This window comes from Botryllus schlosseri, chromosome 11, assembly GCF_051294905.1.
Source record: "Botryllus schlosseri isolate E-star chromosome 11, Bs_hap1, whole genome shotgun sequence".
In the NCBI taxonomy this organism is placed as follows: domain Eukaryota; kingdom Metazoa; phylum Chordata; class Ascidiacea; order Stolidobranchia; family Styelidae; genus Botryllus; species Botryllus schlosseri.
Genome location: NC_137246.1, coordinates 26,844,904 through 26,858,770, shown reverse-complemented (window position 1 = coordinate 26,858,770; position 13,867 = coordinate 26,844,904). Strand labels below are relative to the sequence as shown.

The 13,867-nt window shown below is 40.7% G+C and overlaps 1 protein-coding gene across 1 annotated transcript in view; it reads left to right on the top strand.

Moving 5' to 3' along the window:
* LOC145450039 (uncharacterized) overlaps nt 1–13,867 on the top strand; it is a 78,303-nt gene that overhangs the window by 19,188 nt on the left and 45,248 nt on the right. Inside the window, exon 4 of the mRNA XM_080328498.1 lies at nt 4,196–4,249. Within this exon, the coding sequence (XP_080184624.1) occupies nt 4,196–4,249 (54 nt within the window). The remainder of the gene's footprint in view (nt 1–4,195; nt 4,250–13,867) is intronic.

The window sequence follows — 13,867 nt, the reverse complement described above, 5'->3', positions numbered from 1 at the left end:
TTTGCATGTTACAATTTATTACATTGCTGCTTTAACAACAAAATCTTGTTTGGAGGACCTGCGAGTTGATTTATAGATCAACCTAGCATAATTTTGATTAGTAGAGAGAATGATTGAATTTACATCACAAACTGTCATCATATTACATCATCACAAACCTTTATGATATGAACTTGGTGAAAAGGGTATCTTCCTGTTCAACTCTACAACAAACAATAGGCCTAGCCTAGATTGTTCAAAAAGTGAATCAGTTACAATAAATCAGATATATAATTTCTATATACCAAATACTTGGATGTTTCGTTGAAAATGACGATTTTCATATCAATATATTCATAACAATATCGAACCCACGACCTACCGATCAAGAAGGTCGTGGGTTCGATTCCCGGCCGGGTCAGACCAAAGACCTGATTAGTAACACTGGTATCCATGGCTTCCCTGCTTGGCGCTCATGCATTACTGGGATAGCATGGAGGGGTGGTGCATGACTTAGAAAGCCCTAAAGGCTATATCTGCACTTCCTTGTCCAGCGGCATATGCACATCATGCACTCATGGTATGCATATGCGCAGATCGTGTGTATGTGTATCATGAGTCGGTGTATATGCCGCAAAAACATCAAGGACAAAAATAAACTACGTCCTTTCCTTTCTAGCATAAGCGTATCTCAAGATATGGCAAAATTGGCTATTTTCGGCTCGTTCGGTGAAGTTGCACGGCCACTAGAGCGTGCAGGAACCTGAAATTATGATAGAAGTAATTCATTCGAGATTTGGGACCAAATATCAAAGGCACTTTTTGAAATTCAATTTTTTCTTTTTTTCACTCCACCCTAGCGCAGCCACCTTGTGACCATATTTAGGAGGTGGCGGCCACCTCGTACAAAATGCTCGAACGCCCAAGTGATTTGTGACTAGTAATTAGTAATCAGGCGAATCGATGCGACCTCGTGAGAGACGTCTTCGATTTCGATACGCGCGTGTGCCAGGCGCGCAGCCACGGGGATTTCGGGGGTCGAACTCCCCATTTGAAATGCGAAACCCCGTCATTTGGAAATGATCATTCGAAATCTAATATTCAGTTGCAATTCAATAATTGTGTAGTCAGTGTTCCGCACGGCGGGTTTGCGAGAAACGTGTTGTCAATTAGCGAGAAGAATCTGTGATTATCTCCCGCTGGGATGGTCGCGAAATTAGGTCCATTCATCCCCGTGCGCGTGGCAAACGTCGCTAGCCTGATTTATCGCGTCTAGATCAAGCCTGGTTCCGCAGGCTTCAACAATCGCATCTGCAATGAGCCCAGTTCACACTGTATCATCGCTTGACCGCGCAATCGCATCTGCATTGGCGGCTTCGGCCTGGTGTGCCACGATTTCGGCCTGAAGTGAAAGAGATCATTGCTGGCCTATGGCCTGACTATCGCGTCTCGACCCTAGCATGCTTCGGCTCCTATCTCTCGCGGGTTTGGCGACAATGCGGTCGGGTGTACGCTAATTAGTGATTGTTTTATGTCATATTGATTAAAAGGCGACATCGCGAAACTGAATAACATCGAATCGCAGCAAACAGACTTTAACGTGCGAAATTGATTCCCGCTAATACTTGAACGTAACGATCAGAAGATGTGTACCATGTCTCGAGTTCTGGAATACGACAAAGGCTTGAAATCGGTGCCATCAAGTTTGAACATTTTGATTTGCGAAAACTGCAGCCGAGACTGCGTAATATAATATTTAATAATATTATAATTGTAATATAATTTAATTGTTCACCAGAGATCAGGGACTCGCTAATTGAAAGCACTCCCGGACTCTTCGGCAAGCTTATCATACGCCTAAAATCGTCGATACGAAGCGATTATATGATCGCCATTTACACATGTACCTTACCCGAATTGAATTGATGCTATATTGGTAAATTTGAAAAGAAAATCCAAATTCCCCTAATTTTTCGACTGGCTACGCGCCAAGCGTGTGCTGAGAAACACCATCCTAGATCTCCTTTCCCGAGCAGGCGCACAAATATACGTTCTGCTTTTCTGAAATCTAAATTATGTGCTCCCATATTCGTCTACAAAACCATTCATGAGCTAGCTAGCTACGTGATAGGTAATCGGAGCGCGAAATTAGAGGATGTGTTAGTGTGTACCTGCAAATTGGAATTCATTTCTGCGCAGATTCGTTTCTATAACAAGGCTTTGCCTGTGGCATTAATCGGGAAATGCAGCAATACAGCTTAAACACCGATGTAATGAGAAAACAATTGCCGCCACGAAAGTTACTCAATACGGTTTCACACTCAAACCGATTCGTGGTGATACTGATTAGAATACACGCTTTCTCACTTGCCATCATCCTTATTTCTTGTTATCTACTAGATACATTCGTACTCCGAAATTGTCGCACAAAGTCATTTTTCAGTGTTCTTTTCATTATTAACGTGATGCATCACAATATTATGGGTGGCACAAATTCTGATTTTATTCGATTCGTTTGAACAGGAAACCTTCTACATTCCGATAAACTTGATTGCTGGATGTACTCGTATCCGGAAGTGGAATTAATTCTAGCCCAGGGGTGGCCAACCCGCGGTCGTAGAAGGAAATTTGTGCGTCCGTCAACACGTAATTCAATTAGTATGCGTTGGCGGCCGACGACACGCAGATTGAATTTACAAATTGACCGATGTACTCCCGAAATGCTTCGCGAACTTAAATTGGGAAATGCACCATTGTTTTAATCAAGAAATCGAGAACATTTTCTCGCACACCGCTATTCCCTCTGGCGTCTTAGCCGTAAGAGTATCTCAGACCGCTAGGCGGCTACTTCAGGTTTACGGCAATATATTGGGCGTCGATTTAAACCATATCGATGACATTTTATCGTCTTTTCTGTGGATGCAGTAAAATTTTGGTCTGTAGGTCGGCCGATTAGAAAGGGTTAAGCCATATGGATGACATTTTATCCTTTTTTTGTGGATGCAGTAAAATTTTGGTCAGTAGGCCGGCCGGTTACAAAGGGGGTAAAATCCAAATCGTACCTTGGGGGGCGCTGGAGACGAGGTTAAGAACCAACGCTATAGCCAATACGCGAGGCACGCAGAAAATATGGCTAGATATGATAATCTGCCAAGCTTTGGTTTGAATTCATGATAAGATTTGTCAGACTGTTTTTTTCTGGAAAACATGCCTGTTGAGAGGAACTAGTGTAGGGGTGTGTAACGAGCGAGCTCAGGCCTATGAGACTGATTAATTTCCAGGCCAACCCCTTCTGCATCCGGGCTCATAAAGACATAAAGTTTTGACATCAGTGGCCACAAAACCTTGGCCAAAATGGCCGTCGCGGGATGGCCAAACCTTTTGATATGGCTATGCTACGTTGTCGGCACCGAATACCGTGATTTTCCCATTTTTTTTTGTGTTAAGTCCTAAGCCTTGAAAAGATCTCCCTCGAAATCTCCCTCGTGCCCATTGCCTTGCCTTGAAGCTGTGAGAAAGCTGTCTTGGTTATATTTGAACGTGTTGTGCGTCAGCGTGAAGCCGATTAGTTCCATGATGATTTTTTTCAATGAATGGCCACTTTCTACAAGAGATCTTTCGACAGCTTCCATGCCATCTTTATGCGGAATACTCGTATACAGGGATGATACGTCCATGGTGACCAACATCGTTCCTGATTTCAAGTGATTGACGTTCTTGAGCTTGTTTTAAGAAGTCAGTGGTGTCACGACAAAAACTTGGTGTATTTTTCACCAGCTGTTCAAGATGTTTTTCCACGTATCCGCATATGTTTTCCGTTAAAGTTTTGTTGCCCGACATGATGGGACGTCCACAAACATTTCGTTTGTGTAATTTAGGTAGGAGATAGAAGCGGCCAAGAGAAGGATCAGAAGGGATATTGATCTTTGAGTTCATCTTCCTTCATATCTGAAGATTTTATAATTTCTTTCTGGTGTAACCATGATGTCTAGTTGATAATTTTTTGCTGTGCATGTTCTGAATATTATAGGAGATATGCAATGTCATTATTTTATAGCTCATAAATTATTGGCGTCTTTACTTTGTACTGTCTCTCCCATGGTATTAATGCAGTCTATTTTCTGCTTTTGTTGGACACGTAAGCAACAGCTGTAAATTTTTGCTGGCTCTGCATATATATATATATATTTTGAATATATTCTTCATTATCATTTAGAGGTAACAACTACTGCAACCATGTTAGTCACTACATCAGCTGAAGAAACACCAGGTATATTGGATTCATTACTTGTTTAGGTCTCTTTGACTTCATGTTCGCATGCGTCAATTACCAGTGTACTACCGTAATTTTCCATGTATAATGCACAAAATTTTCACGATTTTTTTTGCCCTAAAATAGGGGGTGCGTATTATACATGGGTACAACTAGCCTTGAAAAAAATCTCCCATGTTAAAAAACTTGAAATAACACCTTCTTCTTGTTTGTTTCCAATAGCACATCACTTTCACCCATCGCGCACATTAATTCGTATTATAGAGTGTAACGCGCTGCCAATTAACGAAAAGCGTTTTGCCAACTAATGAGAGTCGTGTGCACAAGCACGCGATCTCATGCTGAGTTGGTTTGCCGTTTGTACTCGAGCCAAACTAGGTCACTAACAGGCCCGTGCGCCCGGCGATTCTCGGTAATTCATCGCGTCTGGCCTCGCAGGCTTCGGCTGCTATCTACTATCGTTTAGAGACAATGCCGTTAATTGTATAATGATTAGCAATCGCATCTGTAATAGGTTTAGTGCTCAAGATGTTGTGTCGCTAGCCTGAACTATCACGCCGCTGGCCTCGAGGCTTTGGCTGAGTATCGTTTAAAGGGGCACTGCACTCTAAAAATGATGTGGTCTCAAATTGAAGGGCAAAACGAAAGAAAAATTTTGGCAGCAGCCGTTTTCTTCAGAACGCCACCGTAATGGAGCTGTAATGAATTGAAATTTCCATAGTTGCAGCACGCTCCAGCAGTCACGCAGAGATCGAGCTTTATATAGTTGTCATGTATAATAAGTATTTACCTAGATACTCAAATAACGTGTCACTAATTCAATCGGTTCTATGTCAACCACCTATTGTAAGTTTGAAATAATCTGTTGAAATATAACATTATCGATATATTTTAATTACAATTGTTTTTTGTACGATTTTCGCCTGTAAGCTATTTCGAGCAGTTTCTCGAAAGGTTCCGGCAATGGTCTGACATAATATGTTCCATTGCTCATCTCATCTGCCCTGATATCTTTCTTTTGTTGTTCTGATGTCTTGGTAGAACCTCTCCCCTTGGTAATCAAAAAGATGATCTGGAAATATTTCAAGATGACTGCACAGGAAGTGAACTTTTATGCTCATATTTGTTCTCAAGAGTTCGATATTCAGATACGAATTTTCGGACCAACTGCTTGTAGTTGGGTGCTGTGTGATCATCTAAAAAGTTTTATTCACTACATCCTAGGAGAAATTGCATGCAGAGAACTCCTTTCTAATGTAAAATTGGAATCTTTCATCGGTATTCTAATATACCAGTTACCAGATTTAAGCTTCTCGTTTGATAGGATTACTATAGGTATACCCACTTTGTTGACTCAGCGGAAAATTATCCATTTACCAGTAAAATGAAATGAGACGTATATGAGTACTGCAGTTAAGCCTTTCAAGGACAAATTTAACAGCTTTACACTCCACTTTAATCTTGGTAGAATGACCAATTGATACAGGGCAATATCTATTTCCGTTGTGCAAAAGTACAATTTTTAGGCTTGTCAAACTGCTTTTTTTGTCATGTTAATATTTAAAGAATGACTGAGAATGACATGAGGGTTCTTCATAGTCAATTAGGTATTTATGCGCAGTATAAAATTAGAAAAAACTACGATTTTCTTCCTACTAAGTGAAATATTGAAGGGTAAATACAGTAATTTTGGGCTATTTTAGGGGTATAAATATCTTCTGACAAAAAGCCAATCTGACAAAACTAATGTGATATTCGTAATCAGCAACCTCAAAAACCCCGGAAACGGCTCTCGGATGTTCTGCCTAAAAATTTTTTTTTCATTTTGTTGACCAGTGTTATATGACGTTCATGTGAGGTTGTGAACCACAACACTAGATAGTATCATCCTTTGTGATACGATGAAGAAATATTCTGACGATTTGATTTTGTAGCTCTCAAATACAAGTATATTTAGTTATTCATTTCATAAACAAAGCTTCAAAACTTATATTATGTACAAGGGGCTCTCACTCTCAATACAGTGCCTCCTTCTTCGATATTCATGCGCTGTGCGCAGCGGGATATAATACCTAATTCGATAATTTTGTTGAAAATAATCCTAGCAAGCGTGACGGCAGTGTTTTAAATAACGGGAAATTGACGATCAAAAAGTACGCGCAATTTGTTTTATATTTGAATTATAATAAGCCACTGCATTTATGAGAACATATGTAGCAAGCATCGTCGCGTAGCGCGGCCAAAAATTCCGGGATTGGACATGTTTTGTAAAATGTTGATTTGTTCTGAATACTTAAGGATATGTCCTACTACCACATCGTCTACGGTGAAGCCATTTTTCTTCAGCGCCCCCTTATCGCCCCCTGAGCCCAGCGCTCCCCATATCGCCCCCTGATCGTTTCCGCCTCCTTCAAAATCGCCAGCGCCCCTTGGGCGGTGCTGGAGGCAAGGTTAAGAACCACTGATATATATTAATATTTAGTTTCAGCATTCCTTCGAATGCTTTTCTCTGTGTCGGAAGTCAAATTGAGGTCGCATGAGTTGATTTTATTTTCAAGTGGGGTCGCATCGGAAAAAGGTTGCCGACCACTGATCTATATTACAAAATTACATATGTTATGTGGCAGATTCCAAACTAGTCATCTCTTCACTGTACTATAGATTGCAAAGATTGTATATTATCTATATTATTTTCACCTTATATAGCCAGACTGAAAAAGAAATGAAAAAAACATCAGTTAGCGGCTTACACAACACCTTGATCCTAACCATACCTTAGTCGTGGTGGAGCCCTTGGCTGTCGCTTTACTCTATTAAGGTACAAAAATCATGTTATTTCAAGCAACACATTGCCATGGTATATTTGAATCTATTGAGTGTAACCCTAAAATAATGTATTCCCTCAATAAACCCTATTATTTGTCACTCCAACTACTATATAGACATTAGTCACCGGGATTGACTATCACTCGAATGAACTTGACTGCACTTGCATTATGGTATTTTTCACTCAAATGAGCTTGAATTATTTGTCACTCAAACGGCCATAGGCGACATTCGTTAACCAAATGAATATGATAGACATTTTTCAATGACATGGAATAGGATTTACGCTAAGTAGATGTCCAAAACTCACAAAGCTTTTCTGGTTTTCACGTAATTACGAGATTCTGCAATGTTTCATATTGATTTTCTACTGTTTCAAATTGAGAGTGCTCCAACGTTTCAAGTCCAAGAAATATCGGCATACGGCTGGTTTACATTGTCCGATTGTTTGCAAGTTCCTACTAACAATTGCAGATAGATGAACATCAACTCCCCAAATCACTGAACAGTTTGAACATATAAAATCAATTTGAATTTGTTAAGAGCCGACCACCAGTCAGGAGGAGTCCATTACCAGCTCAAGCTCATCTAACGCTACACAAGATTCAGGTAGATATACAAGGCAGGGTGGCATGTGGCTCGTTGGCTAATTTTGTGTGGCACGGGAACACTACTTGCAGTTGTTCATTCACTCATGTAATTTATGACAAAATCAGAATTTTGTTGACTGTCAAGCATGGAATTATGGTCCATGTGTAATTCTTCAATCACTTACGACTGAGAAAGTGCTTTTGCAGCTACGGTTGATTTGATACCGAACATGGAGCGTATATTCACCCAGATGTGTTCGTGACCACTTAGGCCAGTGGTTCTTAACCTTTTTACCTCCAGCGCCCCCTTTCAAAAATTATCGGGCTCTAGCGCCCCCCCCCTCACATATTGTAAAGACTGTAATAAAGACAATGGGTAATAGAGAGGGCCGTAACAGCACTTCGTCAGCCCAACTAAAAAACGATTGTCGTGATAAACCAAACTTCTGGGGGCTTCGCGGCTAAGAACCCCTTCGCGTTATTTCAATGGTCAGCAAACTTTGTGTGGCCTGGTAGCCCTAGGCGCCAAATGTTTCTATAATGCATGAATGAATAGGATGTAATTGCATATATATGTCGCTATAAATTTTATGCGCTTCTTCGATATACGCCCGAGATCAAAGCAGTGTTCCCCATGACACCCGTAAATGTTTCCCCATGAACACGATAAAAATTTATAAACGTTAAAATATTATTTCTTTTCATTTGAATAGACGGATATTAGGGTTAGGGGAATGGAGATGTTGGTGTTGGATGTGGGTGAGGGTCAAAGTCTGGGTTAGGGTATCCCAAACATTACGGTTGGGGAGAGGGGTATTAGGGAAGAGAAACGAGGGAGATTAGGGTTGGATGTGGGTTAGGGTCAAAGTTTCAGAGAGGGCATATTATGGTTGGGGAGGGGGTATGAAGGTTGGATGTGGGTTAGGGTTAAGGTTGGGGTCAAAGTTTAGGTTAGGGCATCCCTAACCCACATCCGACCCCCTCCCCCAACCGTAATATTGGGAAACCCTAACCTCAACTTTAACCGTAACCCTAACCCACATACAACTCTAAGAGCCCCCTCCCCCAACTCTGATATCCCACTTAATTTATTTTGACGTTTATAAAATTGTATCATGCTCATGGGAAGCACTTGCTGGTGTTATGTGAAACACTGTTTCGATCTCGGGCGTGTATCGAAGAAGCGCCATACTTTATATCCTCTCAGCCCTCGTAATCAGATTTACCACTAGCGCTGAGTGAGCTGTTGTCTTGGAAAACGGAGGCCACATAATTAATAATTAAAAATATTCGCTCATGCCCGTTGGTACAATTACTTCTGATCTGAGTTCAGTTTATTACTCGAACATATAATCAACCTCACAAGTACCCTCGTGCATAGAGCGTTGATGATATGTTCGAGTAATAAACTGAACTCAGAACTTGACAATATCCGGAAAATCTTACTTGATAACGGTTACCCTGAACATGTCATCAACCGCGGCATAGAGAGGAAAGTAACACAATTCAATGCAGAAAAGTCAACAGAGCCTACCGAACGAACAACCAAAGATGTTTACATCCATCTACCTTGGATAGGGCCTATTTCCACCCGATTTGAAAAGCAATTGATTTCAGCGGTCAATAAGTGTTACGACACAGTGAAGACCAACGTGATTTTCACGATAACGCAACTGCTCCCTGCAACCCGTAAAGACGTGCTACCCGCAATTCAGCAAAGCAATGTAGTTTACGAATTTAAGTGTCACTGTGATTGTGGCTACATGGGAAGAACGTCAAAGCGCTTGCAGGAACGCATAAATCAGCGTGTCCCTAGATTCATTAGAACTCACTCGGTGATAAGCTCACCCTTAACTCATCCGCTCAAGATTGATGCGGAACAATCAAACGCCATAAATTCTGCAATTGGCAAACACTTGTTGGATAACCCCGCCTGTGCGAAAAATTATCGAGACAACAGATTTCGCATACTCAGAAAGGGTCCGTTCTCACTTTCATTTGTGTGCCTTGGAGTCGACTTTTATTAAAATACACCAGCCTAGGCTGTGTCAACAAAAAGAGTTCGTGTATCATCTGAAAATAGTACATTGAACGCTCTCGTATTCGACATTTTGTACTGGTGACATCATACTTTGTGTTACGATTGTTGATATACGCAGCTCATTCGAATTCTCTACTAGTTGCTGACGATTACCCCTGACCAATGTCAGCCGAAAATATTCGGGTTCATTTCAATATGAATATACCATTCAATTCTATATGTTTCTGAAGAATTTAATTAGTTTCGAAGTTTTTGCCAATTCAGTACTTTGAATTCTAATCTAATTTGAAAAAGTTGTTCAAGTCTGCTATGAGTATGATGTGGTCTCAAATTTTAAGTTGAAGATATGAAAATATATATTATTGGTAGCAGCCATTTTCCTCAGAATGTCAACGTTTTCAAGCTGATGCTGAATTATTATCACAAGTGGTCCTCTGTAAAACAGAGTTTGAGTCGAGGAAGTGCATTAGTAAATGAATGCATGCCAGACATCTCACCAGGGTTGAGAAGCGATGTCACGTACCGTAATTTTACAAGTATAGTATGCCCCCATGTATAATACGACACCTTAAAATGGCATTGAAGTTTGGGGAAAAAGCCTGTACCCATGTATAGTACGCACCCTGCATTTGCAGTACACGAATAGCTGTGTTTTAGTATACTATGTCGACATGTCGTTCTGTTTTGCGATGTCACTGTTCAACAATCATGACATAAGGATCGCTAAGCATTATGCAATTAACGGCATTTACTCTAAACGATGGTAGATAGCAGCCAAAGCCTGCAAGGCTGGTGACGCGATAGTTCAGGCCAGCGACACGACATCTTGAGCACGAGGCCTGTTTCAGATGCGATTGCTGATCATTATACAATTAACGGCATTGTCTCTAAACGAACGTAGATAGCAGCAAAGCCCGCGAGGCCAGCGACGTGATAATTTAGGCCAGCGACACGACATCTTGGGCACAATGCCTATTACAGATGTGATTGCCTAGGGGCCAGGCCAACGGCTGTGTTGTGCGCACTAGGTCTTTTAGAGATGCGACCGATCACGCAAGCGATTATATCTTGCACGCATGGCCTGTTGTACATGAGATTGTTCAGGCCTGTCTTTGACGCAATGAGCTAGCGAGGGTTGCCGCGCGTGCACTGCACAATGACCTAATTTCGCTCGCGTACCAACGGCAAACTAACTCAGCAGAGGACCGCGTGCTGTGCTGCTCGTTAATTGGTAACACGCTTCTCGCTAATTGGCAGCGCGTGACACTGATAATACGAATTATTGGTCGCGATGGCTGAAAGTGATGCGCGATTGGACACAAACATGAAGAAAGGTGTGATTTCAAGTTTTTTATCGAGGGAGATTTTTTCAAGGCTTGTTGTACCCATGCATAATACGGACCCCCCTATTTTAGGGCGAAAAATCGTGAAAATTTCGCGCATTATACATGGAAAATTACGGTAATTCGATACCACTTAGATACCTAGAGTAGAATTGGATCATTTGTGAAAATCTTTTTGTCGTAGTTAGGATAGGCTGTCTTAATCAGGAATATGGATGCTGCCAATAATGTTTCCATCACACATTCAGTTTTAATTTGACACCACATCGCATGTGGAATGCAGTGCGACTTGTAATTAGACATTTTCCCAATATCTAAAAACAGCTAATAAATTCATTTACTTTCATTTTTTGCTTTACTAGCAGAGAATCATACTTAGAAAAGCCTCAGACAAGTAGTAACCTCCAAGAAGTAGCCTAATAAAGAGTGGTAAAATACAGGAATAATTGAGGCAATAAGATATATCATTTCCGTTTGCAACCTGTGAGGTTTTTCTTATCGTTCAATGTGGCCCACTTTGCAATCTAGGGCCACCCTGATTCAGGCCATATTTGGATAATAGTTATGCCAATACATTTTCATCTATGCTCAACAAATGTTACCGGCTGTCTGTATGTATATGCGTAATAGGGTTGTTCAGATTTAAAAAATTGTCAGGAAACTTCGACCATTGTGATCCAAATGATGGTTTAGTACATAAAAACACTTTTATGAGCAATTTTGGTCATCTTCATCGTGATCTTCCTTTTCCTCAAAGCCCCCAAAGATCCCGAGGTCATTTCTCCTTACTACAGCTGATACACCAGAGTGTTTACGTTGACGTAGTGCTCTGTAGTGTTGACCGTGTAACCAGTTTGGAGCTTTTGTGATGTTATCAGTTGAAAACGGTTGTGCAGAAATAAGGAATTGCAAGGTAATATATTTGTTTTCAAAATTGTACCTAAATGTTGTCTTATAAATATCAGATGTATCTCCGTTTTCCTGTTCAAAACCTGTATATCGTGTTCATGGGAAGCATTTATTAGTTGCACGGGTGACACTGGTTTGTTATGGATCGTACTTCGAAGGAGTGCCGTTGGGTTGCAAAGTCGTGAACAAATGCAGAGATTTGCAGCTACTTTTTAGGCAGTAAATGTATTGAAAGGTGTATGATATGTAATGTCAGAAATATTTACCTCAATTTCAGTTTATCTGTAACATAACGAGCAATTCCATTTGATGGTAGAGTGTAATTTAGTAGAAGAAGAATGCCTGACACAAAGCGGAGAAAGGTAGTGCCGGATTCACCAAGAACAAGATCGAAGTCTGGTTACTATTCGAGCGGATAGTCATCTGATTGTATCAGTCACTCCCAGTTCTAAAATATCTGCTATATCTGAAAGAAAACTGCCCTAAGACTACCAAAACGCAGGAATTTCTTCTTCAAACTGTTGGAAGAGGTTGCCAATCTTCATGCCGCTTGAACTTTATTATCTTGAAAAGAACATGTCAATTGTGATGAACTCGATAAGTTGGGGGACCTTGGACATTGCGACGAAGTTGTCGCCATCTCAGAAAAATGAAGACATCGCATTTTGTGAGGACCAATAGTATTCTCGCAGTGCACGACTCGCAGGAAAACATGAGACCTTAGAAAGAAGCCAGGTTGAGATCAGTGACGAACCTGTTTCAGCATCTGCGGGCATAAGTTCTAGTGATGAATTTGTTACGTTGATGTCCTCGTCAACTGGGAAGGAAACCAGTACACCACCCTCTGATTATGATGCTGCAATCAAATATCCTTCATTTATTGAAAGTCAAGCTCCTAGAAACTTGTTAAGAAAGAAACATATTACTGATGAGCTGGTCCGCCTAAAATTGACTGATAACCAAGCAACTATGCTACTTAGTGCATTTATACAGGCATGCGGAGGGAATATTGATGCCTTTGTGCTATCCATATCAAGTATAAAAGAGACATATAAAGGCTAATCTCCGTAAGGTTCCACATGATATATTTGAATCATTCCAACAAGACCTACCCAATCATGCTGCTATACACTGGGATGGAAAGTTGACAGAAGACAGATTTGGAACAAACTAAGAAGCATTGGCTGTGATATCGTCTTCTTATCCTCAGCATACAGATGGAAAATTACTTGGAATTCCCAACATCTTTTCAATGATAATACCAATTGTCGCAAGCCACGAAAATGTTATAATTGGCTGATTATTTTTTGCCATAATCTGCTTCATAAAGTTTGATTATTCAAAATGTTCTCACAATAAATTCATCGAGTTTCAGAAACATACATTGCCTTCACTTGACTCTCTTGTTGTTACAAGAGCAAGCCTAGTATCATGAACTTGTTGGATTTTCACAATGTTGCTCAGTAGGTACCCTTGTCATATTCCACACTATGGCAAACTCTTAGACTGTTTGAACAGGACAGTCCTGCGTTTTGGTCGTCTTCGGGCAATACGTGAACGGGAATATTGAGTAGTGGACTTGTCTTTTGTTCTTTGCAGGACAGGTGCAACCCTTCTCCGCTTTGTTTCAGACATTCTTCAACTAAATTCTGGTCCTCCATCAAATTAGACTACTCAGTCTTTTACAAATGAGCTGAAATTCCTACCTAATAGATCTTTCACCAACGTTAACAAAATAAAAGCAACCTGGAAATGCATGCAATTGTCTCATTCATATAGCCTGACTAGTTGTAGCAATGGGCCTATAGAGATAACAACACATGTACCAGAAGGTCTCACTGGCATATGCAGTTCAATACGATTGCCAAAAAGATATATTACCATGATATTTATCACCCATAGACCT